General features: G+C 40.1%; 1 protein-coding gene across 3 annotated transcripts in view; it reads right to left on the reverse strand.

Annotated features, from left to right (window-relative positions):
* Window positions 1-1,499: 1,499 nt before the first annotated feature.
* The window catches only part of ANXA2 (annexin A2), a 44,670-nt gene continuing 19,164 nt past the window's right edge, over window positions 1,500-27,005 (reverse strand). For 2 of the 3 annotated variants that reach the window (XM_075160309.1, XM_075160308.1), the window contains 11 exons: window positions 24,320-24,419; window positions 16,268-16,362; window positions 12,969-13,082; window positions 9,892-9,982; window positions 8,445-8,524; window positions 8,049-8,108; window positions 7,313-7,406; window positions 6,477-6,572; window positions 5,451-5,509; window positions 4,646-4,768; window positions 1,500-1,885 (listed from right to left, as the gene is read on the reverse strand). In XM_075160309.1, the coding sequence (XP_075016410.1) occupies window positions 1,826-1,885; window positions 4,646-4,768; window positions 5,451-5,509; window positions 6,477-6,572; window positions 7,313-7,406; window positions 8,049-8,108; window positions 8,445-8,524; window positions 9,892-9,982; window positions 12,969-13,082; window positions 16,268-16,362; window positions 24,320-24,419 (972 nt within the window). In that variant the 3' untranslated portion in view covers window positions 1,500-1,825. Of the gene's footprint in view, window positions 1,886-4,641; window positions 4,769-5,450; window positions 5,510-6,476; window positions 6,573-7,312; window positions 7,407-8,048; window positions 8,109-8,444; window positions 8,525-9,891; window positions 9,983-12,968; window positions 13,083-16,267; window positions 16,363-24,319; window positions 24,420-27,005 lie in introns of all 3 variants that reach the window. The other variant, XM_075160310.1, reaches the window with a different exon arrangement.

Consider the following 27,005-nt stretch of genomic DNA (forward strand, 5'->3'; position numbering starts at 1 on the left):
GTGAATGACACTGCTCCATCAGGCATTAAATTGGAGCTGCTCCTGAAAAATAGTATCATTTGTGCATTTAAGTTACCAATATTTTATCAAATGTAGTGTTTTTACACCAAATATTCCTTGTGGTGTACAGCCAATGGTATTTCAGCAAGACCTCTCACCCTTTTAATAGCAGCATGAAACAGGCTACTGTGTGCTCCTCATGTTTTTTCTGAAAGGTTGATTTAAAAAGTCTCAAAATTATCTCTGAGGAGTATATCAGCCTTTGACACAGGGCTACAAACCAGGCAATGCCTGAGGGAAAACAGCCGATACTTACAGACAGTTTTGTATTTCTAAAAGAACAACAGCTGGGAAAGGAGGAAATTATTTTCTCTTACGACAATTATTTAATATTTATATTACAGTTGTACCCAAGCCCTCTGCGCTAGGCCGCTTCTGGATACACAAGCACCGAAAGAGCATGCAGGCTTGGCCCTTCCACCAAGATGGCTGCTCCCCTCAGCCCTCACACGTGAGGGCCCAAAAGCAACACTCACAGCTGGAGAGAAAGCTTTGCTCTTTACACCTTTTTCCTAACATTTGGATATGATTTTCATACAGTAGTAGGAGATAATGTTACAGTAAGACAAGAAAAGTGCATTGTACTGCTTACTTCACCGCGGCTGCAACTACAGACTGAAATACTTGTCACCACACGGGGGAAACAGGAGCCCCGAGCGCCCAGCACAACTGCAGGGGCATGGGGAGCGCCTGCAAACGCCGTTAACGGCTCTTCGCTGTGTTGTGGACGGCCCCAACTCCCCTCAGCCAGACGCCAGCCCGCACCGTCCCCAAGACCCGCGGAGCATGACTGAAGCGGCGCGGCGGCCGGCCAGCGCCTTCCGAAGGGCACGGCAGCCCCACCGCCACCCCTCATACAGCCGCCGAGGGCGGCGGCCGCCCTCCCTCTGGCTCTGGCCCCTGCCTCCGCACCGAAGCCTGCTCTCAGGGGAGTGCGGAGGGCGGGAAGAAAGGCGGGAAACTCCCTCCTCATTAAAATAAGCAGCACCCGCTTTCCTCCTTGCTTCCCGGCCCGGCCTGACACATTTACACAGCATGCCCTAGCGCCGCGTCTTCTAAAGGAAACACTTAGGTTACGGACAGGCTGCTTTAAATCTTTAAGAGGGATTCAAAAGTGTTTGCCCCTCGCACACAGGCACAGAAAAGGTTTAAGAGGGATTCAGAAGTGTTTACACACAGGCAGAGAAAGGTGGGGCTCAGGTTTTAGTGTCTCTTATTTGGGGGGAGGGGGGAAGAAAAAAATCAAGAAAATGGTTTTGCTTCTGCTGACAAATGGAATCATTAAACAGGGGAAGGGCTTCGAGGGAGGAAGATAAGGTTTCAGCCACAAGTAGTGAACCCTAGGAGGAAAAAAACAACACAGAAAATGGACGGTGAAGGCTAAATATGTATCAATTGTTCACACGGTTTTCAAATTAAAGGTCTGAAAGAGACCCATCTTCTTCAAGTAAAACTTCAGTTTTATTTATATTTTATTAGAAACATCGCACAGAAAGGCAGAGTCTTTCACAAGCGCTTGTAACCTTGTTTATCTTTGGAAGGTTAGTTTCTCTGGCTATACGCTGTTAGGGCCTCTGGCAGAGCCAAGCAGAGCACTGCTGCTGAGAGAAGTGCACGCAGACCGGAAAGCAGACTACATCAGTGGTCTTGCAGATATAAAGGCAAGTCAAGGTTAGCTAGGCAAGTCATTTTTTTTCTAGGATTACAGTAAAATGAAGAGCAAAAAAGGCATGTCACTGGATTTGGGTTTCTTCCATCACAGTTTTCAGTCCTCTCCACCACACAGGTTCAGCAGCGCCTTCTGGTAATCCCCTTTTGTGTCTTGCTGTAAAGAAAGGGAAAAAAAAATACAAAATACATGAGGAAACAGTCACAAAATATGAAAGTATATGCATTATATTCTAAACCTGAGGGACAGACTATGTTTCGCAGTTGAAGCCTTGTCAGCGTGGAGGAGACTATCTAGACTGAGTTTTACTTATATGTGAATTGAAATTATTTATCATTCTTGCAATACAAATGCAAGGCCAAGAAGGGAGAGATATTTGGGTATGAAAGAGAGTAACACAACAAAGGAAACCCAAAGGACTCAATCCTGTTCCTTCTCACCGATCACTGCAAAAATCATACATCAAGTTCACTATTTTGAAAATTTGCTTATAATCTAATATTGACATCTTCAGGAAAAGATTCTGGTTTAAGATTTTGATTCAATGTCATCTACACAAGGAAGAATGTATCATACCCTGATAGGACAGAATTAAATCTGGCCAGGGACGTCAAGGGCAACAAGAAAAGCTTCTGGCCAGGGTACGTCAGGGATAAAAGGAAGACTAGGGAAAATGTGGGCCCTCTCTGGAACGAAACAGGAGACCTGGTTACCCAGGATATGGAGAAGGCAGAGGTACTCAATGACTTTTTTGCCTCGGTCTTCACCAGCAAGTGCTCGAGCCTCACCACCCAAGCCACAGAAGGCAAAGGCAGGGACTGGGAGAATGAAGAGCTGCCCACTGTAGGAGAAGATCAGGTTCAAGGCCATCTAAGGAACCTGAAGGTGCACAAGTCCATGGTGCCCGATGAGATCCATCCATGGGTCCTGAAGGAACTGGCAGATGAAGTTCCTAAGCCACTATCCATCATATTTGAGAAGTCTTGGCAGTCCAGTGAAGTTCCCACTGACTGGAAAAGGGGAAACATAACCCCCATTTTTAAAAAGGGAAAAAAGGAAGACCCGGGGAACTACAGGCCAGTCAGTCTCACCTCTGTGCCTGGGAAGATCATGGAGCAGATCCTCCTGGAAGCTATGCTAAGGCACATGGAGGACAGGGAGGAGATTCGAGACAGCCAGCATGGCTTCACCAAGGGCAAGTCCTGCCTGACCAACCTAGTGGCCTTCTATGATGGAGTGACTACATCAGTGGACATGGGAAGGGCTACAGATGTTGTCTGTCTGGACCTCTGTAAGGCCTTTGACACAGTCCCCCACAACATCCTTCTCTCTAAACTGGAGAGGTATGGATTTGATGGGTGGACTGTCCAGTGGATGAGGAATTGGTTGGATGGTCACATCCAGAGGATAGCGGTCAACGGCTCAATGTCCAGATGGACATCAGTGATGAGCGGTGTCCTGCAGGGGTCCGTACTGGGACTGGTACTGGGACTGGTACTGGTTTAATATCTTCATCAATGACATAGACAGTGGGATCAAGTGCATGGTCAGCAAGTTTGCAGATGACACCAAGCTGAGTGGTGCGGCTGACACGCCTGAGGGACGGGACGCCATCCAGAGGGACCTGGGGACAAGCTCGAGACGTGGGCTCGTGTGAACCTCACGAGGTTCAACAAGGCCAAGTGCAGGGTCCTGCACCTGGGTCGGGGCAACCCCCAGTATCGAGACAGGCTGGGGGACGAAGGGATTGAGAGCAGCCCTGCCGAGAAGGACTTGGAGGTACTGGTGGACGAAAAGCTGGACATGAGCCGACAATGCGCGCTCACAGCCCAGACGGCCAACGGTACCCTGGGCTGCATCACCAGCAGCGTGGCCAGCAGGTGGAGGGAGGGGATTCTGCCCCTCTGCTCTGCCCTGGTGAGACCCCCCCTGCAGTGCTGCGTCCAGCTCTGGAGCCCTCAGCACAGGAAAGACATGGACCTGTCGGAGCGGGTCCAGAGGAGGTCACGAAAATGGTCAGGGGGGTGGAACGCCTCTCCTGTGAAGAAAGGCTGAGAGAGCTGGGGTTGTTCAGCCTGGAGAAGAGAAGGCTTCGGGGAGACCTCATTGCAGCCTGTCAGTACTTAAAGGGGGCTTATAAGAAAGATGGGGACAGACTTTTTAGCAGGGCCTGTTGCAACAGGACAAGGGGGAATGGTTTTGAACTAAAAGAGGGTAAATTTAGACTAGATAGAAGGACGACATTTTTTACAGTGAGGGTGGTGAGACACTGGCACAGGTTGCCCAGAGAGGTGGTAGATGCCCCATCCCTGGAAACATTCAAGGTCAGGTTGGATGGGGCTCTGAGCAACCTGATCTAATTGAAGATGTCCCTGCCCACGGCAGGGGGGGTTGGACTAGATGACCTTTAAAGGTCCCTTCCAACCCAAACTATTCTATGATTCTATGATATGCTGTTGTGAGTGTGGTAGGAGACTAGTTTTTAAGCAGATGCACAAGCTCTTTACCTATGCCCCCAGTTAAAATAAAACCTAGCACCTATAGCTCCTGCCCAATCACAGAAATGGACAAAAATCATTCTAGCTAAAAAGCCTACTCCTTGGGCACTGAAATGAAAAGGAGCAGCAATTTAGAAGCTCTGTCTCTAAGAGACAGGTGAACAGAATTTTCCTTCATAACACATCAGCTGATTGCACAAAGCCTACATATACCATCAAGTGGCTGCCAGGAATTGTACCAGCTGTAGACTGTAAAATTAAAGGTGGGTTCTTCAATACTGTGTGGATAATAACGTATTATTCTCACTGCAGCCTCTAAAACACCTCCCATGAATTCTAATGGTATGATTAATCCAATGAAGACTACTGCAAAGATCTTTATATACAATTGATATAAAAAGAAAGCTGAAAAACTTGCCTGGATGAAATAATAGAGAGACTTTCCATATTTCCTCTTGAATTCACTCTTGATTTTCAGCATGTCAACCTCGCAGCGGGAGACCATAATCCTGATCAGAACCTTGTCACGGGTTCCCTTGCCCTACAAGCAGATACACATTTAGAACTGTAATAGCTGAAATGTGTAAAAGGCCACTGTACCTAATGGTAAGACAGCAAAACACAGGCAACTGAGAAGTAGCAATAAAAGATACAATGAGTTACATCTTCTAACTAAGGTCATTACTGTGATCCCGGAATTTGAGCATGAACATACCTTTCTGATCAGCAGTGTTTGACCAACTTCCAGTCACAAATCTAGCTACTTAAGACTGTAAGCAGCAGTTCTGGTTCACCAGGAGGTCTTCCTGGTATTGCCTAATGCCTGTCACCAGGCGTTTCTCTTTCATCCCTTTTCTTGAGAAAATGTTTTGAGGCAAATTTAGTGTCTTATTTTGGCACTTCAATAAACAGCTTTTTCTGCTATCAGCTCTTGGTTACCTGCAAAAGATGTGTCTAACTTTTCTAATTATAATCAACTGATCTAATACAGGTCATTATTGTGAGACCCTTCCCTATATTTCCCTATACCAGATGCATCTGAGTAGATGGTCTAGGCTCGTAACTGTTAAAGAATGCTTTTGAACAACAATAAGTCATTGTTAATTTATTCACATGCCAGTCACACATAAGTGTGTGAATAAAAGTGCCTAAGGAGTCAAAATCTGATGAAACAATAGCAAGAAAAAAATAAGTAGAAAGAAAGAACGAACAGTCTTCCCTACCTTCATGGAATCATACAGTCTGTCCGCAAAATACAGCTGCTTGTTCTGAATGCACTGGACTGAAGAGAGAAGTAAGAGTAGTTAAACATCCTGCCCATACGTGGAATAGCTGAACACAGAATCTTGGAACCATTTTTAAAGACATGGTAAGTAGTCAAAATAAGGTTTTCGGCAAAAGTTTCTCTGAAGGGGGACTTAGAGAAATTATTTTTACCTGAGTTGTTACTTAGAAGTTGTTTCGCTAAGCTTATGATTGAACCACAAATGCTTACAATCTCAGAAGGTACTTCCCTCCATCGCTAGCATCATTTCAGAATACTAGCCCTCCTCCACACACACCGCAATTCATTCTTCCACTTCTATAAGCAATCTCTTTTCTGAAAACACTAATTGTATGCTAATCCCTTTCAAGGATGAGCTCTGTTTATTATCCATTTGCATTACAGAGCTCTCCGTTCACCCTTAGTCTGAAATGGATTTTCCTCTTAAAGAATTTCCTCTTAAACTTGGCGGCATCCTTGTCATCTTCATCTAATGCCATAGTACCGGCCCTACACCCTGCCTCCCCATTTCAGAGAATTCAGTGCCAAATCAGCTCTTTTATTAGCCTCTAGCATCCTCCACTGCCCGTCGTCTTCTCTCTCACACACACTGTTCTCTCTCTAGCCTACATCTATATTGAATACTTAATGTGTTCAGCTATAGTTCCAACCTTTTTGTTTGTTTGGGGAAACAAACATCAAGCCTCTATGAAACAGAAGTGGAACTAACAATAGATCACAAAACACACGCATTTTTATTTTCATCTGGAAAGCAAGGTTTATATTTTGCAGAGGGAAAAAATACGCTACTTCTCAATACCTGTAATATCCTAAAATATACTAGTGGATCCAATAATGCCAGCACGTCCAGTTTGTTTCTCGTCCAGCAACACAGAGGAAGCTGGGCCCTATCCTTATCATGATACACTGCAAGAGCACTGAAAAGATCCTATCTAAAGATAGTCTTCACTTCAGGGTAACTCACCAAGATTAAGGAAGGCATTCTCCAAATCTCCCTTAACCTCCTTCTTGATGCTCTCCAACATATCGTATGGGCTGTAGCTCTTGTACCTGTCAAACACTATCACAAGAAAGAAAACAAGTGAAATCAAAACCAGACCAAGAACTGGTAAAAGTAACCACCCAAATCAAAAACAGAGACAGCAATGCAGAGACACATGATTAAAAAATACCTGTCCAAGTCCTTCTGAGAACTTTATCTTAAGTACAGCCTAAGTTTGTCAGCTGATAGTAAAGTTCCCATGCTATGGTCTTTTTGTTTGTCTTGAACACCTCCATAATCTGGTAAAATACCATCTTAATCCGGTACTAGTATTTTTTGAAACAACAGTGATCTAGGCCCTGAAAAGAAAAGTCTTCAAATGGCTTTCCCATGTGCTTCTTCCAGCAATATGAGAGCTGCTTTTGAGAGTCTTCATTGTCAGACTTAAACACATGATATAGCTAAACTACCCTAGGACAGAAGGAAAAGCTAAAGGACTTCTCAAGGTCTCCTGCAGCCATGTTTTCACTTTTTGTAACGTTTTTGTTCTCAGTGTACGTGACATGTAATTGAGTATTGTTACACCTGTGTAAAAAAGAGCTCTACACACATTCAAACATGAGATTAACACATCCACAGAAATAACTATATTTTTTTAAAAAAATTAACAGTTTGGACATGAATTAAGATTTATGAGATCTCCTATGTTTTACGAGTGCTTTTCACACTCATTTCAATCATATCTGGGACAAAATAGTTACCACTTCGGTATAATTTTCTCTTATAGGAAAAAAATATATCTGTCTCTTGAATAGTACCTTTCTGCAGGTGGGGGACACTTCTTTCAGTCATGATGTTGATCCACTTGGGGACATCAGTTCCCTTTCTCTTCACACCTGCATCATAGAGCTCCTGGGGTCAGAACGAAAAGCAAAATCAGGAAAGTCGGGAGTTACACAAGAAGCCATCACAATTGTATACAATTTCCTTACTGGAAAACAAGCACTACTGTAACTGTGCAGTGCGAGAAACACAAAAGGACACATGGTTGGGCAAACCACCAGGACAAGATCTATGGATCTAATCTGAAACTAAGACTAATTACTTTGTATTTACCTCTATCTATAGGTTTTACTCTGTGTTTAGCTCTGTTTACCTCAGCAGAGCTGCTCTTGACAGATACAGATGTAATAAACAAGCATTAGCAGCCACTAAGTTCAATGATACTTCTCTCAATCTTACACAATTAGTTGGTTGGAACCAGCCTTCACAATGTATTTAAAGACTTTCTTTCTCAATACGCCCAAGGGAAATACCAGAGAGCTTCTGTATCGGTACTAGTGGGTAAGCAGACTGTGAAAACTGATAACGGAAGGTATCAGGATTGCAAGTGGCAGATACCTCGATAGCATGCAAACATGACTGTGCAAGACAATCTGAAATATACACACCTACTTTCATACATGCTTCTCACTCCCATAGTATTTGTACTTTCAATACCCCTAAAAAAGCTTGATCAACTTAAGACGTTTAATGGTCATTACCAGCACTTACCCTAGCATCTTGGTCAATCAGCTCATAATCAATCACAGAGGTATCTTCATATCTTTTGCCCTTCAGACAAGGATAGCAGTATTTAGAAGAGGATTAATAGACAGTAAGCAGTTCGCTATATGCATATTCTTTTCTCTTTGACTTTTTTTAACCTAAATTTGCTAAATGAGTAACAGTATGCTCCATCTCCATTATGAAGCTGCTGCTATGAATGCTGTATTTCTGTCAAAATACTTTGCCCTTCAACGTTTTAATATTTTTTTTCCCCCAAAAGACAGTGAAAATATAGGGCAATTCAAAAGTGAATCAGAAATCCAATGGTTTTACTGGCAGCCATCAGTCAGTTACCAAAGGGCAGGCACATTAGGAAAAGTGGAAAAATATGAACAGACCTACCTTGGCCAAGGCAACCATTAGCTTGCGGAAGTCACCAGATGTGTCTGATATAATGTCCTTTTCCAGTTCTGTCTTGTACACTAGAAAACAAAAAATTCTTTTCAAGTAAATGGTGTCCTACAAATACTCTTTTACAAGAACAGCAGCTGCTAATTACTGTGGTTTATGCACATAAACAAACAGCTACAATCTAAGTCACTCGTGGAAGACAATGAAAACAAATGCATGCTTGTATACAACAAAACCAACATTGCTACCAGCTAGTCATGAGAGTTGCCATGCAATCAAAGTCTGTCATGGAAAGATAACAGGAAAGCCTGAGAGGAAAGGGAATATTGTTTTAAGCTCAATATCCTGTTAGATCACTCTTAGCTACCAATGAATGTTTGCTTGTTTGATAAACTAGCATTTAGGCCTTCTCCACTTGTGGATTTATGACTGGACAACTGCGATTAAAAGTTTAATGCAAAAGACAAAAGCTGTTATGATAAATCAAAAGAATGCTGTGTGTGTTTCTGGTCTGGTGTCTAAATATTTTCGTAGCTCTCCAAGTGGTCATACTCTATATTGCTACAAAATCACATCCTCTCTTCTTTTCAGCTGCAACCTGACCTACAGCAGCAACATTCTCTTTGCTGATACACAATATTTTTTTCTATACCGGCCATTAAGACTACATTGGTTTTGCTTGTCCTTTTTTACTTACCCTGCACCTTACCAGAATTGTTTGACAACTATTACGCATTAGCAACAGCAGTTTTCTACATTTCAGTCTATTTGTGATGAAGCTCAACTCTGAAGCTCGGGGAGACAAATAGGCACTGGACAGCTGCACTATTGAATTGCAATAAACCCAACCAGAATGGCCAATATAAAAATATATAGGTGATATTAAAGGAAAAGTAGTATTTTTTGAGGATGGATCTTAGATCACTCATATCTACTTATAATCAACTAAGAATTACAGCTTCAATCAGATAACATGCTTTTGAAAAGTTGAAAAAAAGAATATATGCTTTTATGAAGTTTTATTTCATGTCTTTTCTGGCAGGTCTACCAAAAAAGTGTATGAGCATGCTTCAGTAGATTTCGATTCATCTACTTATTACATAATTGATCCTAGAATCCATAAATCTAACATCATTAATTGTCACTGTGCACAGAATGCATGTCGCTTACAAAAAACCTCATTTAGACACAACTTATACGAGTAGTAATTGTTCTCCAATTTGTTTGCTACCAAGCAACAAGATGAAACTATATAAACACACACATATATAAAATATCCAGGACATCAGTACAAAATAGTATCTTATGTCCAAGTGCCAGAAAATCAAAGCAGGTGTTGTGTAAGTGACTCTAATAATCAAATTCATACTGAGGGGAACTTATCCAAGTAACTTTAGTGTAAAAACATAGTACACTGAAACTTTCAAACTAAACTTACTTTCCCTGTAGACTCTGTTAATTTCACTAAGCTCCTGATTTGTTCGTGAGCAGATGATTTCAATGAGTGTGTCTTCATCAGTTCCAAGACCCTGCAATGTATATATGATTCAGTTAGGTGCTAGAATTGAACAGGCATGCTTGAATGATATAAAAATATTTTACAGACATCTCCTTTCTCCCACTCTAACAGTTTCACAACCATTCAGTGACATTTTTTGCTAACTGCGCCTGAGAAACCCCAGATGGAACATTTTTAGTTGCCAAATACTACTCCAATAGCTTTGAGATCCTGTAGATATTATCTCTGGGCAATCTGCATTTGCTGTGAGTGTCTGTAACACTCAGTGCCCTCCCCACCAGCATAACTTATCATGGTCCACATGTGATTGTTTTCTGTCCATTGAGAGCAGCACAGAAAGAAAATCCAATTCTTAGCATGCAAATGGGCAGCAATCAACTTGTTCTTCCCTGCTTTTCTTTGCCACCTGCCTCCATACAACTCCTCCACTATAAATGCAAAGCCAAGGATGACACCATCATTAGCCTTGGCCTTGTCTCCAAGCCAGCAAAGATTTAAGCATGTTCTGAATTTCTAGCTAATAAATAGCCCCTCTTGAATTGTCCATATTTTCCAAGTACTTCACAATGCACAAATACAGATGAAACAATATTACTATTAGCTATATTAAGAAATAAAAATGTATTTAGTACGATAAACTAAATATTCAGATTTTATTTTTTTTTTTAACAAGCTGAATGAATTGAGAGATCTTATATAGTATTTCAGAGCCACTTTTGTGATCAAGGTCAATCAAGAATCAGTACTTTGAACTAAGCTGCATTACTACTGTTTAAAAAGTAATATAGGTGTCAGCACTATAACAAAATTACAAACCACATCAAAATGTATCAGCTATCAATTAAGCCTTATAGTAACTCAGATACTCCAAAATAATGTGGCTTGATCAATGTGCTCTAAATCTTGTTCAATTATTTTATATAGATAAACAGCCAAATAAAAAAAAATTTAAAAATTGCTAACAACACTGCAATATTCTTGCTCCTGGAGAAAGACGGGAAACTTTGAAGGACAGGCTCAGAACAGAAGACTAACTTGGATGAGCTGAAGATGCTTCTCTCTCCAGTGACCACTAAGGATGTCTGGGTTACTAGCTGGTAAAGCCATCTGGCAGCCAGATACCTCAATAATTTGAAAAGAAACTTTTTAAAAAATAGACTCCACTGGTGATTTTTTCATTCTGTTGTTTCTTTCCTAACAATGAACCATGTTCATGCTAATCTCATTGCCCTCATCTTCCAGCATCACCAGCAGACTGAAAAAACACTCTTATGCCTCCTGTTAGGATGCTGTTTGTTAAGTCCATCTGTAACAGAATGTCATTTTGTAGGTGGCAAAAATGGGCATGGTTTCCACAGGACTCCAAGAGGAGTCTGCTGGGTAACATCTTGGGAAAACTTCTCTGCAGCCTTTCATATGTGGAAAATGGAGGTAATTACGTGGAAAACTACCCTCTTGGAAAAAGTGTCTCTATTGAAGGAAAAAAGAAAGAGAGGACTAAAACCAAGCAATTTTATAAAAATGGCTCACAGCTAAGAGAATTAGGAAAGCTTTCCACAGAGTTGTTCTAACAGGTATCCAGAAAAGAAATGAAGGCTAACAAAATTTAAGATTTTCTAAATATTTTTTAAGTATTTCATAAGAATGTGTACCAGAAAAATAATTAACTCCTCAATGATGACTTTGCTTTACCCAACTTTGATTCCCATGTCATAGCTTATTATGCTCTAGGTATCAAGTCAAACTTAAGCTCAGGCAAATTCAGAACATTAGACTAGGGGCTTGGGAGTTGGGAATAGCTGACCTATGAAGAGAATAGAATATTCTACATTTGTGGCTACTCTGAGGTAATGGCTTGGTCTTTGGGCTGTAAATACAGCGTAAATGCTATATAAATATATGGTCATCCTAAATATAACGTATCAGCTCTAAGACATTAAAAAAAACCCCAACAAAAAAACCCAAAACCAAACTAATCTGATTCACAGTAAATTATGGATAGCCTCTACTTAAACCAGAAGAGGGCAGCATCTGATTACTCAAAGAAGGGATTTGGCTCATAATTAAAGAGTTACCATCTCCATACTGGGTTGTTTTTTTGGGTTTGGGGGTTTGAGGGGGTTTTTTTGGGGGGTGGTGGAGGGGGTGGTTTTGTTTGCTTATTTGTTTTTTAACTCCTTTTTCATAGTCTGGAGAAATTAATTAATTGGGTTTTTGTCTTGTTCTGATTTCAACAGGCATATTTTAATACTTGGTTTTTAATTATTTAAAAAAAAAAATAACCTGATCAAGAACATTCAGAATTTAAGTGATGATTATAAATATAAATTCCCAAACTTTAGTTTGCTTATAAAGGTGAATGCATGAGCACCTCCCAAAGTCTTGTTTCAGTAGCCTGCAGAGCAGATATTTCTAAACTAGCAATCTATTCCACACTTGCCTGTGATTGTAGGGGACTGAACACAGTGACACACTGCTGCGCTGTTTCTCCAAAGACTGCTTTTGATACCCCATCCTCCTCCTCCTTGTGTTCTATACAGAGGTAGGTCTGGTACAGGATGTTCTTTCAAGATCAGTGATATGACCCAGTAACTGGAAACTACTGTTTAAGCCTATAAATGCTAGCAGAGGATTTAATGGCTCCAGCTAACAGCTGCTCTCTTAACAGGTTTTTGTGCTATGAACCTGTACATTTTTTTTTTTAAGAGCAGTCAGCAAAGCAGCAACCAGCCAGAGCAGCCTATCAGTTATTCCTGACTTGATGAAAATTATTTTCTTCCTTAAAGAGAGGATTTAATTAACAGTTTAAAAACCACAAGGTTCCAGAATTTCTCTCATTTTGGATGCCTTGCAGCTGGATACTTAAACTGTAGTACTAAAAAATATAATAAGCAGTGGACATGTTTGAAAATTGTGGCCTTGGATATATAAAGTCCATACTCATTCTTGAGACAGCGACATCAGACTAACATACTTAAATTTCAAAGCTCATTTACCTTCATGGCAGCTTTCAATTCAGAGGCATCATACTGTGCTGGTGTCTTCAGCAAGCCCAAGATCACTGCCTCCAAATGACCTGATAGAGCAGACTTGAGCGCTGCAGAAAGTTCCTGTAAAAAAGGAGGGATGATGGAAGAAAAAAATTAAAGCTCACTTCTGATCTCCAGAGAATTTAGCCTGTAGTGCTTTAAGTCTCCAAGCTTGCAACACTGTTTCTTACACAACTGACAAGGAAACAGAACAAAAAGAGCTTTTCTTTTGTGAAAGTCTAAGAAAGAAATTCAGGCAAAGGAATTTTTTCTCATCCTTTGAAAATAAGAGGAAATCCACTGGTGGCTGACAAAGTGCTGGGAAGCGTGGTGCAGACACGTCTGAACAGCTCCTCTCCAGTCTTGAAGCACTGACACTTTGTTGGAGCTAATAGGCACAGATGGATCTCAGTTTGATTCCCTGCGGTCAGTGCTTCTCCATCATACTCCCATAGTTTTCCCAGTAGCACTGTGTAATTTGTGTTTTTCCTATTATCCCAGCCCTTTACTAGCTGAGACACTGGGAAATTGACTGCACAGGCCCAGTTCCCAAACAGCTAGCTGAAGAGAAAAAAAATCACCCCTGAGCACAGAAAAATTATCCCTGTCTTCAAGGAAACTATCAGAAGAGTGTAGCCAAAGTCTCTATTGTTAACTGTCAGTCAATCCTAGAGAAAGAAACAATCAGGTATGTTCACTTCACAGGATGCATGCAAATCTGCAGCAAATAAAGTCAGGGCATATCCTCTTTTATGGGTTTCAGATGCAACTTGAATAATGCTAATTATCAGCTTCATTGTAGTGTAGTTACAAAGTTGAAATCCCTGGGATCAAGTCTGGGGTTCACACAGATCAATGTGTTCCCTAAGATGAAGTTAAGTCTAGCATTCAGAAGAGAACTGCTGCATTTCAATTGCTGGTTTCTACACTAACAATTTGTGAGCTTGAGGGGTGGGGAAAAGGGGGTAAAGAAAGTGACCTCAGCAAAATTGCAGAGAAGTTTGTACCAGAGAGATAAAGAGCCAAGGTACTTAGTTCGTTTCCAGACTCACCCACTTAATCCAGGGCACTAATATATGCTAATACTGTATGCACTTACTGCATGGATTGACCAAGATAGCGAATGGGGGTTTTGGGCATCTAGTTGCTTTAGTCTAAGAAACATTTTAGTACAATAACTCAATTTTGGATACAATGTTCCATAATTTATTTGTGTGAAAACAGGTTCTTCAGACATCAGCTGAAACAGCAGAGATACCGCATCTCTATAATAAATTTCAGGAAAATGCCATGAATTCCAATTAGCTGAGTGAAGTTTTTGCCATCTTTGCACTTTGGTGTGAAGGCTGAAGGAAATACAAATCACTGCAGTAGGATTTACCAAAATAACTGCAACAAAACACCTCGAACTGAACAAAGCACCTCCCTCATATTAGCAGGCTTCTGGAAAAAGGTCTTCTCCCCCTGCCAGGAAAGCAGGGTCTCCACTCCACCATTCTTTGCCATGGCTAGGAGCGCTCTAAGAGAGAAGTGAGCAGCAGATTAACTGACAGATATCATTAATTTATAAATGGCAAAGAGAAAAGGTTTTACTAAGGGTTCCAAATGAGCATCTGGGTATTACCAGTTCATTTCAAAGTTAGAGATTATTTGCGACAGTTAGGACTGACCAGACTCCTACGAAGACACACATGCAGAAACCCCAGTATTCACTGGTAGCTCCATTAACACTAGTGATGGGGAAAGATTGCGTAGATCAAACGCCGTTCCTCAAGATTACCCAGAGTTTCCATTAGACACAGCTCAACTCAAAGGAATGAAAATAGAGGTAGATTTGAGACTTTTAAAAATTATAATGATCTGTTGAGAAATCCTGCAACGCACAAAATGAGCAGCCTAGTACAACACAACACATTGCCAAAGAAATCTGCACAATCCATTGCCAAAGAAAATTGTGAGATACTGTCCCTAGAAGATATACCTACATGCCTTTTCATATCCCACTTCCTTCACTCTTGCCATTCACTTGTTCACTTCACTGAGTAGTTTCTACTGCAAATTTCCATTCTTTCTACAGACTGTTTTATTCTTTGGCACTTGTTAAACTTGATAAATTCAGTTTGCTCTTGGGTCGCAGCAAGGAAAAAAGGTGAGAGAGAAACAGATAAAAAAGTTGCAGTTGTGCATTTTTGTGGTCATGCAAAACATTTAACAAAGCTTTAAGTGATGCATTTCACTACTAGAGTCCACTTATATGCACAATTCTCCCAGTGCCCACAGGGCGTGACCGCCAGGGAGCAGACGTGTGCACACATGCATGCGTCCAACTTGTGTGTGCTTCTGCATGTGCCTATATCAGCCATGCATAAAAGTTGGTGAATTTCTGAAATTTAACTCTAGATTTACATTTGGTTTCAGATGAACGTTCTGGGCTCCTATTGGAGGACTACCATTTGGGGTCTGGCAAACCTGAAAGAGATACATTCATCATAATCCTAACTCTATAAAAGTTCCCTCTTTTTCATGGGCATAAAGCTTCCATTATGGTAAGATTCTCAAAACTTCAAAAGTCAAGAGAACAGCTCTTGCCTTCAAGACAGCAAGACTCATTATGCAGAATTCTGCACACATTTTACAGATTTCTCTCCATCAATAGATCAGTACCTAAGATATTTCTGACAGGATAATATCTAGTGATAGTTCAACTCATTATATCACTTTGTTCCACATCTGCAGCGTTTGTAGCACAACTGACTGCAGTCTTTTCTCATTTAAGCTAGCTCTGTGAACAGAAACAGAATACTTCCCTTATGCTGAGTTGTCTTAACGGAAAAAAAAAAAAAACAACCAACCAACCAACAAAATCAAATCAATCCCCTAAAGCATCTCCCTTTCATCGGTTCCTTCAAACTGAGGCATTTCACATCAATGGCTTTTCACTATTGTTTATTTCATATTTCATCAGGGAATCCTGTGGCTGGCTGGCTGATATCGCCCATTGTGATTTCTGGAGTTGCTAGGAAACCACCATCTCCAACAGATTTCAGACCCGGTTGCGCATACTCAACAAATTTGAAAGTCCCACCAGTCCTTAACTGTGACAGCATGGACAAAGTAGTCGCATCTTTAATTTCAGTGAAAAGATAAACCAAATAATACTTATCTCCAGTTTACACCCAGTTAACTGTGAAACATGCAAGCCCTGAAAAATCTAACTGTCCTTAAGTAAAATATTCAATACTTAGTATTTCTTCACGTTTTGCTACCTTTTTGGTTCTCCTCTGATAGGCAAAAGCAATATCCTGCCTCTGTTCATTGCTGCGGTTTGTCAGGATGTTGATGATGGTGACTTCATCCACACCTACAAAGATATAAGACAAAGAGTTAAAGCTTTCTTGTTACTGTTCTCTTTGTATTAATATGTTCTCCGACACTCTCCGCTGGAGCAGAGCTCAACAGCTCTTATTAGTACACGTCATGTCTGGCTTTGGAGAAAGGGCAACCAATTACAGCCCAAATTTTTGATGTGATGCAGATCTTTGTATACACAGGCATGTATACACCTCAACAAAGCCTAGTTTGTGACCAGCTTTGCTACTTCTGTTTTCTGCTTCACCTGCGTGTCTGTGTACTTGTGTTCAGTCACGCAGTAGTCTGCAAAAAGTTGCTCAAGAACACAGGCTTTAAAACTGACATGAACCTTGTACTTACTAAAGCCTGCCCTGTCATTTCAGCAGAGTGTTTTCAATTAAGGCTTCTTAATAAAGCAGTTATATTTTCTATTTAACCCATAGTCACTTAACTATCACTCCAAACACAAAAATGGGAAAATAAAACAGTATATTTCATTCGCTCAGCAGCTCAGAGGCTCAGGAGACAGAAGGGTTTTTTGACACTGGAAGAACTACGTATGTGCTACTTTTTTTGAAGTCATCACTTGAAGATCCATGCTGAGTTTTAACTAGCATGCCTAGAGGACTTGGACGCTCAAACTCCGAACCTATCTTTCAAGTAAGTGAACTACGTATCAGTAAAGGTTTTGTTTTAAGTGAAGTTTTCCAAACCCATGCACTTAAATGCAACTGCAGGCTGAATGGAAGGAGATCATTAAGATTTATTATAAGTTAAAAGCCATCTAGGGTTAGATACTCTGGCTGTCAATAGAACATAATGCACACTGCAGCTTTAGATCCTGTAGGGGTCATCAATGCAGGTCAATGCATATAGAGAAAAATTTTTATGTTGTACAGAAGCAGGATTTCCAGATATTATTTCCTAGATACAGCTACTTGGTACTCTACGTTATTTCCAATGCAGGCTTGTGACTTTTCCACTTGCTCCTGCCTACTGCTATTAACTTGCACTTCAGATTCCCTCTCGTTTTCCCCACTTCACTTGCTGTTTTCAAACTGGATTCTCCTGAACTTGCATTCTTTGGAGTGGCACAGTTCTTCCTCTGATCACAATTCTCATCTGCAGCTTGGTCTTGGCAACTCAAAAGATATCCCGGAGCCTGGTTGGACTGGAGGCTCTTGAGCTTCTTGAGATGAACCTGGCCCATCTGACTTACCTCTGTATCCTGTGATAGGGCTCTAACCCAATGGACCACACCCTGCAAACATCCATGTCTCTCAAAGCACTCTCTGCAAGGACAACTGCCCTTTGTTTATTCACATCAACAGAAAAAAGCCAAACAAGCTGTATTTATATTCCCTTAACTAAGCATTAAAGTCATATTAAATACTTTCTCTTACTCTGAGAGCTTATAGAAACTGCCCTTGCAAGAAGCCAGTCTCCATTACTCAAAGGAAAATGTTTAGAAATGCAAGCCCCCCTGCCACAAGGTAAAACGAAAGAATTGTTAGCAACAGATACAGAGCAGCCAGGGTTAAAAAAAGAGTTGGAGTGACAAATAAGAAAAACAGCAAGGCACACTTTGACTGAATGTATCTGAACAGAACTGAAAAGGTCAGCCCAGGTGTACTTAATCAAATGGTAGGTGGTTGAAATTTCCAAAGGCCTGGGTGAGGACATACTAGCTTGCTCAAGTAAAATCTCATTTTGAATTTGATTTTCTTACTCTGTTTAAAATAGCAAACACAACTAACTTTTTGTAGGACAATTATAATCTTTTTCTTAGAATGCTTTGTAAAAAGATACAAGTGAAAGAATTTGAGTCCCCTTCCCTGATTCTCCAATGCACATTTGTGTCTGTATCGCTGAATTCAGCCCCTAGGTAAAATGTCCGTTTTTATTAAATGTTCATTACTGGTTAAAACCAAAGCTGTCTGGACATGCCGTTCAAACACAGGTGGTGAATAACAGCACAGTTGGAAGTAGTGTCTTCCAAACAGAAGAGTTAGCACAGCTTATAAGTGGATGGACAGAGGAGACAGCTAGAACAGCTCTCATTGTTATGCTCAAATATCAAGCTATTTGATACACATAGCTATGCTGTGCAACCATTTGTTTTGGACTATTTCCAGACTGACTGGATGAAGCTTACAAGAGGCAAAACTATTTCTAAATACTGCATGTCTAATACAGTGCATATTCTTCTGCAACAGAAAGATAATGTACAACTAGTTATTTTTTCTGGTGAGTTGCATGCCAGGTTTTGAAGCAAATAGGTGGCTCTAATCTAGAGGTCAGAACAAGCCCAGAGTTTCGACTCAGGTCCCTCCATTTACTACAAGTATTATGAATAGCTTCTTTCACATTTGCATACAGATCAGTGTAAATGATGATTCTTTGATAAAAAACAGAAAGTAAGGACTAGATCAGGATCAGAAGCTACTAGCAGGACTCGCATCCCTGCTAGTATCCATCTACATTTATTTTCTTTACTACCCTAAGCCACCTTACAGCAACTTGAAACAACGGACTGCAACAGATATTATAAAATTAATCATATAAAGCATGAATATTGCAAAAGACCTTTTAGCCCCTAGCTACGGAATCTAAAACAATGAGTCAAATCCAAAATTCCTTTCTCCCTCTTCACCACATTTTTCATGATGAAATATTGTACTTGATAGCCTCACATCCTCAGCTCATACTGAGGCAGACCTACATCAGTGCTCTTATTCACACAAGCTTGGCCTGCAAAAGTCAAAAAGCCCTGGAAAGCATCACATGTCTTAGTTACAAATTTTCGTTTGAAAACATGCTGACTGCACATTTCAGCCATAATCTACTCCTGCACATTTTAAAGTGTTCCCATTTTATAGAAGAAAACAAATTCTCCCAGTCCAGAAATGGCCACACACAAACAGACACACAGACATTGGGCCTTTCAGCTGTTGCAGGGCCACAACATAAGCCAATGTCTTAAGCTTTTTAATAAATTCTAAATTTAAACCATACTTGGCATTCAAAAATGGCAAATGACATTTTCAAGTTTTATCACAGTTGTGATAGATTAGAAGCCCACAAATGACTGCATCCAAGCTTCTTATTTGTATGCTTTGTGGATGGAAATATGAAATTAACTCATTGCTCTGGCATTTAACGGAAAATAAGTGCTTGTACTTCACACTTGGGAATCATGCTGCATGGACAGGATGCTGACTCACATCTGCTGAGATGGGGTGGAGCAGGAGAGCAGCTCTAACATTTTTCTTTGCTGTTCACTAAAATCTCTGGAAGTTTCAGAGTAATGAAACAAAAGTTTATTTCCAAATTTATTCTGGCTGAGCAGATTTTATCAGTGCATTTCTGTCAATGGGCAACTGAAAATTAGACATTGTGGCTCACAATTTTTTTTAAAACAAGAAAATTCCTTGCAGATGGAAATGTATTTGATGGGGGAGGAAGTAGATCTTAAAAAAAAAAACCAAACAAACCACACCTCTGATTAATAACAACTTTTCTTCTAAAAGAGGCAATCGGTTGCATTGGTAAGATTGCAGTGTTATGGCTCACTCAGCAAAAAAAGAGGAAATTAACATAACCAAAATGATCAGTGGAGTTTTTAATTTTTTGATTTAAAAGACACTGTACTTGAATTTCCATGGGCCAAAACAACAGCACCAGCATTGTTCTGAACAAAATGGGTGAGATGGACAGTCTCTTAACTTTCTAGGACAAGGCGAGAACAGAGCTAACATACTTTCATTTTGTATGAGCTGGATACATTCATTCAGCTCATTTACTGGAAGTCTGTTCTCTTAAATTTCATTTTCAAAGACAGCATGGACAGAAAACCAGAAGCTATTTCTGTCCTAACAGCACCCAGGTACTACAGAGATCAATCTACATGAATGAATGGAAAGGGATTGCAGGTGGCCTCAAATTATTAGTGGGAGATGTACGTGATTAGCCCTTGTGAGACCTCAAACGATTGTGTATCTGGTACCAACACCATCCTAGGACTATTTGACTGAGCTCAAGATCTACAGTGTCTTATTCTCCTGATCCCACTGGAATTAAAGGGCAAAATTTAGATAAAATAAGACCATAATTTCAGCTCTGCTATTTTGCTTAGCAAGATTTAACCAAACCCAAACCATGTTGCAAAGAGATACTTCTTTACTGATACTATTAATATTCTGAATACGTGACTGATGCAGTTTGGTGGATTCAGGCACTATCCTCTCCCACCAGCATGCCAGCGGATTTCCTCTAAACTTTTACATCATAACATTAAAAACTCTGTTAAAAGGTACGGATATACTATATAAACAGTGATTTCAATCTTACAGAAGATCCCTCTTACGGTTTACACTTCATTGTTGTTTTACCAATTTCCGGATATAATGAGTTTATTACAGATGTATGTTCTAGGCACTTTCCTACAACAAACCTGTGTTTGAATTCTGCCAGTCATGGAATAAAAAAGTATACCATGAGACTTCAATAAAAGGTTGTGGTTTAGGTTGCAAGTAATTAGCTATTCAGAACTTAGTCTGACAATAAAATTATTTAACAAAGTATTTGAGACACACAGTGTCACAATGCTAGGGAATAACTCTGAAACAGAAAAGAGATACTTCAGCAGTCTGTTTTCCTACAAAGAATTAAAAGGAAACCTAACATATGCTCCACTAGTACTCTTCCAGTTAGTTAGTTTCTTCTATTTAGGCTCATATACTTGAGCTAATCTATACACAGGGCACAATGGAGCATTATACAGAAATTAAACAGCCTCTTGTCCTATACAGCAAAAAGCCAACATTTACAAAGGGCATGCTAAGGCACTAGATGGACTTGCTACAGAAAAACTAAATAGCATAAAAATGAAACTGGCATAGCGATGACATTTATTACAAAGGGAACAAGCCAGAACTGTAATTAAAGTTATTCGCATTACACAAACTCTAGGTTGAACTATTGCTAGCTACAAACTGATCTTATATCTAGAGCCATTTTTGCACATCTCCCGTTGTAGGCTGCTGGATATATATAAAACCCCTGCATTTAATTCAACTCCACTCAAAGCCCAGAAAGGGCTGGGCAATATATTTGTGCAGTATAGTTTTTGCAGATAGATCTAAGCCCCAATAAACACATCACAGTATTTCCCACAGATCCCACAATAGATAAATAGATGGTTAATCTCTGAGGAATTAATCTGAAGAGTGTGAATAAATGCTGGAATATTTAGATATTATGTAGAGCAGAACAGTCAGACACTCTACCCCAGATCTTTGCCCTAAAACAAACATACAGCTGTTGTTTAGCCAGTAAAATAAGTTTTATCCATTTTACACACAATCACCAAAATGGAGATTCATGACTCTGATTCAGAGAGTTTGCATTACTGGGAAACAGCTGGATAATTAATTAGATGGTAACTTTTCAAAACTGGCCCGCCCTGACCACAAATACCGTACTTGCATATTGTTTATACAAAAATGCAGAAGGTATACCCAAATGATTTTTCCCAGACATAAGACTCCACGGGATATAATTTCCATAGCACTGCTACAAAGGATAAAATTTGAAAGACTACTTTGATGACTGTGAAATACAGGCCCATTATAGCATGTAAAGACCTAGATTTTCGAAACAAAGAAAAGGCATGGGTTTCAGATACCAGGAGTCCTTTATCCTGTATAGAGTAAAGCCTCCAAAATGCTTGGTTCTTACGTCCATGTTTTTTTGAAACTGACCACCTCAACTACAAAAAGAGCTTGCGTATGTATTTATAACCTGTTATATCTCTCTCACTGTCTTAAAACAAGATGAATAAGTCATATTACTCTTTACAATTCTATGATAACTTAACATTGCTTATTTCTACCTTCCGCATACAATGCAAACTGATTGCTAGAGAATCAGTGATACTTCCTAGGAAAAGGGTAGCTGTTGTGGGTAGGTACTGTTTGTTCATTATGAGTGTTCTCTTTTTAGCTCAAAAACTATGAAGATACTTCCCAGAAATATTTTAAAACGTCTTCTTGCAGAAGAATTTCCCTGTGTAGCGGTTTACACCACTGTTTGTAGAAAACCAATTTTTGTTTGGATGATTCAGAATTTTCATTTGGGAAAAAACCTACATATATTTTAGAGAGTTCACATTTTAGCAAATTTTCTGAATTAGCAGATGAAAATATCCTGTAACCAAGCATTCGAAGTGCAAGGAAACAGCACCTGGAAAAAGGGTCCTAACACACTTTTTCTTTATTTCCCCCAGGAATACTTCCTTTGAGAGAGTCTTCATGGTGGAAGATTCAGTATTAAAACCATAATAGATTCTCCCCTTTAAAGCCACCTTCCCAAAAAAGCTCCTGGATAACAAGCTAATAAGCAGAGATAAGCTTAATCCTACAAATATGCATGTCCATGAATAAGTTTCCCTATTATTTATTCAAAGGGTTGGGAATCATCTCTCTAACGAAATGTTTCCACGTATCTTAAAACCAAACTCAGCAAATTGCTTATCTTTGCTGGAAGAAAGTGAAAAAATGACATGAGCTTGACTTTCCTGACTGGAAAAGCTTTTGTACTGCCTAGGATATTGCAATTTCCTTTTGCATTAATTAACAGCTTGAGTGTTAAAATGGGTAAATTTGTACCTATCCTGAAAGTCGATGGTGTATTTGACATGTTTAGGTTTGCCCTACAATAAGAGCTGTAAAAAATTATTAAGTCTGGACAAAACTCTACATACACACAAAGCATCTTCGGCCAAACATGATGGCATTTACTCCTGTCTTGCAAGAGGTTTTTTTAAAATAAAAACAAACCATAAAATGATTCAAAATCAGAACTGAACCTACTTTAATGAGCAGAAAAGGGATTTCTCCAGTTAAATTAAGAAACCTTGTGAAAGGAAGCCTCATGCTTGTTAGGGAGGAGCAATATTTCACATTTTATAGCAAGTCAAACATGTGCTTTGTTGGCACTGATGGAAGGCACTGCATTTCTTTCTGATGAGACACTGTTTGGCTTTTAAATGTCTCCCTTTCCTGACATGTAGGCAAAAGACTTGGCAGTTCCAGCTACGCCCAGCTGTTGCTTCTCTGGCCTGGAGGAAGTCTGGAAAGTGTGGCACAGCCTTTCTCTGTTACAGAGCAGGACAAGGACAGAGGACCACTGCCCTGGGAGTATCACCAAGGTATTACTCCAGAGTTGTAGTTCATACTCCCTGTACTTCTGATTGTTTCAGTACCAGGCTTTTCCATGAAGCTGCTTCTCTCCCCTGCCCCATCATGGTCTCCTACCAGTCAGTGGAGGTGGTGGATCCTGGCACGGATATAAGGAGATGGAAGGCTACCTGAGAGCCTGGCTCAGAGAAGCAGAGGACTCTCAGATTGCCCTTGAAATACTGCAACATCATTTCAGAAACCAGATTCTGTTGTTTCTAGGACTTTCTCTGACACCAAATTAATACAAGATACATGAGCATTTAGTTCAAAACCCAGGAGAAAAATGTTCAAACCATCCCTATTCAGCTGTCTGGAGAGCTGAAAGGAAGAAGCAATGTCCAATCCAGTAATCCAGTAGAAATCCATGATTCAGAGCTTGGTCCCAAATCACTGCCACAGAAGTTGACACTTCATTCTCAGTGGCAGAAAAGTAGTAGAATTTGAAGTACTGATGAGTCAAGAGAAAAAAGTGGACATTTTCAGTGATAACCTCAACGACTCTTGGCCACAAACTTCAAAAGCATATTCAAAGCATGCATTTACAGAGTTCAACTTGGTCAAGAGTTCATCAGTGAGGTCTGAGAAATCCAACACCTCCTAAAATAGGTATCCTAAAGTAAGGATATGAAAACGTTCGTCTTGAGACACAGTACTTTTTTTTTTTTTTTTTGCACACCAGCATTCTATCTTACAAGTAGAATCAAAGCCACAGCCCATGTTCCTCACCTTTGGTCTTGATGGCTGTTTCCAGGGCTGCAGCATCCCGGTCAGCATCAAAATTTGAGTAGGCCTTAACTGTGGCATATGCACTTGGTGGGAGAGAATGCTAGAAGAAAAAGAAGAAAAACCACCTCAGAGTTAAATCACGTAATCCTGTCCTTGCTGCAGTTAATAAAACACGTGCCTCTTGGTTAACTGGTATTTTGCCAAATTTTTAAATACAAGAACTACCATCGGGTATCTGTGAAAACGGAATTCTGCTAAGAGACACTGAACTCTGTTCTCCTGATGTGTATTGTCCAGAAATCCACTCACAGCCATGCTTATTATAACAAAGAATACATACAAATAGATATTATGTATTATTGCAGCAAAAAACCAACACATTCCAAGTTCACTCTCTAAACCTCAATCTTCCAAAATCTGGAGTTTTCTGGCTAAATCTGAAGAAAATGGACTACAGAAAGCTAATTCAAAGAAGGTTTAAGTATCTGCCATGAAAGTCTGAAGTATTGTGGATTTGATGCCAATACTTTACTTTCGATTGCAGGCTACAATTAAAAAAAAAAGTAGAGGGAGATGGAAGATTAACAATGAGTAAGTCAGAACAAGTTTTGTGCCCCATCTCACAGACTCTAAAGGTAACCCCCAAAAAATCTTTTTAGGCCTATCGTTCCAGAAAGGAGAAGTTACTCACAATCTCCTTTTGAAACTCTATGCCTGCAGATACTTGATTTAAGCAGCATGAGGCTAACAAAACCAAATGACATTTCAAATTACCTCAGCTAAGAATAAAAGGACTTGCAAGTAAGTTCACTTAGTAAACAGTTGTAACATTTTAGAAGTTACCATATTTCATCAGCTGTAATATCCTGAGGATTATAGCTTCAAACAGGAAGTCACCAGAATAGAGATTCAACTCTTCTCAGCTGCTTCAGTGTAAGCTAACAGTTTAGCTTGTATCACCTCCCATGGGCAGGTTAAACTAAACCACAGATTTTCATATAAATAGCTGAGAAATATTCACAAATCCTACTCTGCTGAGTTCAATTTAGAGACCTAAACCTCTGGCAGAAAGATGTAGTGACTAACACCTGAAATTGCCATAGCTGCTTCCTAAGTGCATGAATGACTAAGCTTTCTTGGTAAACATCCCTGGAAACTTTTGTTTCAGTCCCCTACTCCAACAGAAAGCTGGGTTCATAAACAGGACTAAACTATCTTAATATCCCTGCAGGATCTTTTTACATGCAAATTGCTAAAAGGAGGACAAATTTTAACTAAAAAATTCCATGGTTTTTGACTACATTTGACTCTATCGTCACACTGTCCTGAACAGATTCCTCTGGCAGCAACCACTGTGTCTTCTCGAGACAGTCTGTGTTATGCTGTGGAAATGGGAAGTCAAAAAAGCACCGATAAACTGAACCATTCTTTCTTTTGTCTCTTCCCATCAGCTCAATCTAGCAAAGTGGCCCCAGTTTGGCCCACAGCCACACCACAAAACACAGCCTTTCCTGTTAGCAGATCAAATTGCTAACAGAAACAGTAAATGGAGATGTGCAATGCAGCCTCAGAGAAATCAGTGTGCCTGAAAGATTCCTAAACCAAAGCCCATTAGTATACACAATCATGTGGCACTTCTATGTAATCAACCAGCACTGCTGGGTAATCTGAAGCAAATCACTTGGTGAGCTTAGCAGAGTTGGGTACCTCTCCTTCCACCCAGCTCTAAGTATTTTCTAAGTCATTTGGACAGCGTATTTTACTGTAAGGTGATATCATACACTAAGAAAATACATAGCATATTTCCAATTTGGAAGCCATCTTTTCCTCCGTCCTTCCACCCAATGCATGCAACAAATTGGATTCAGATCCCCTGACATTGCTCAAAAGACCCAGGAAGCACCATGTACGTATGTACCCAGGAAAGACAGAAACCTGCTGGCTACTCTACCAGTAAATTGACCGTCTTCAAATTCAGCACCCACAAAGATTATGCTTTACTCTCTCAGGTGACTGTCTTGAGTACTTCAGTGGAGTAGACACAGGTCTTATCAGGGTGATTATTCTGCCTATGAAAAACAGCCATTTAAATTCCAGACTGTATGGTCTCAAATTACTCTGGCACACTACTGTACCACAGTACTGGTACTGTATGTTTTCAGACAATAGAGTTTTTCCAACTGACTTTCCATTTAGTAGTTCAATACAAAATTTTCCAGGATGTGGCAGTAGAAGTCCAGCTAGTATGTAACTGCATAAGCAGTCTGGGCCAGACTAAAGCACAGAAAGATTTTTTTTTTTTTCTCCCCACATATCTAGCGTGCTTCAGAGGTCCTCCAACTGGTTTACTTCCTCCAAGCTTGATGAATTCAATCCTATTGGGAAGAGCAGAACATGAGGGAGAAGTACATATCACTAAGATGAAAGCTGAAGAGGCTTAATTTCTTCTAAAAAAACCAGGACCCTTTCAAGATATCTACATCTCAGTATTCCCTGTCCTCAAAAAAAATCATCAGTCATGTTTGAAAACCGAGTAACTTGACATCATCCGGCAAGTAACCTATAAAGTTTTGACTAAAATATAGGCTTCCAATTCTCAGTGCAAAGATGGAGCACATGATGAAGTGTAACAGCAAGATCTTTGTTACAGAATCTTTCTATACTCTCTTGTGGATAGATGCAGAAA

The sequence above is a fragment of the Calonectris borealis genome, chromosome 11 (genome assembly GCF_964195595.1).
Source record: "Calonectris borealis chromosome 11, bCalBor7.hap1.2, whole genome shotgun sequence".
Lineage (NCBI taxonomy): Eukaryota > Metazoa > Chordata > Aves > Procellariiformes > Procellariidae > Calonectris > Calonectris borealis.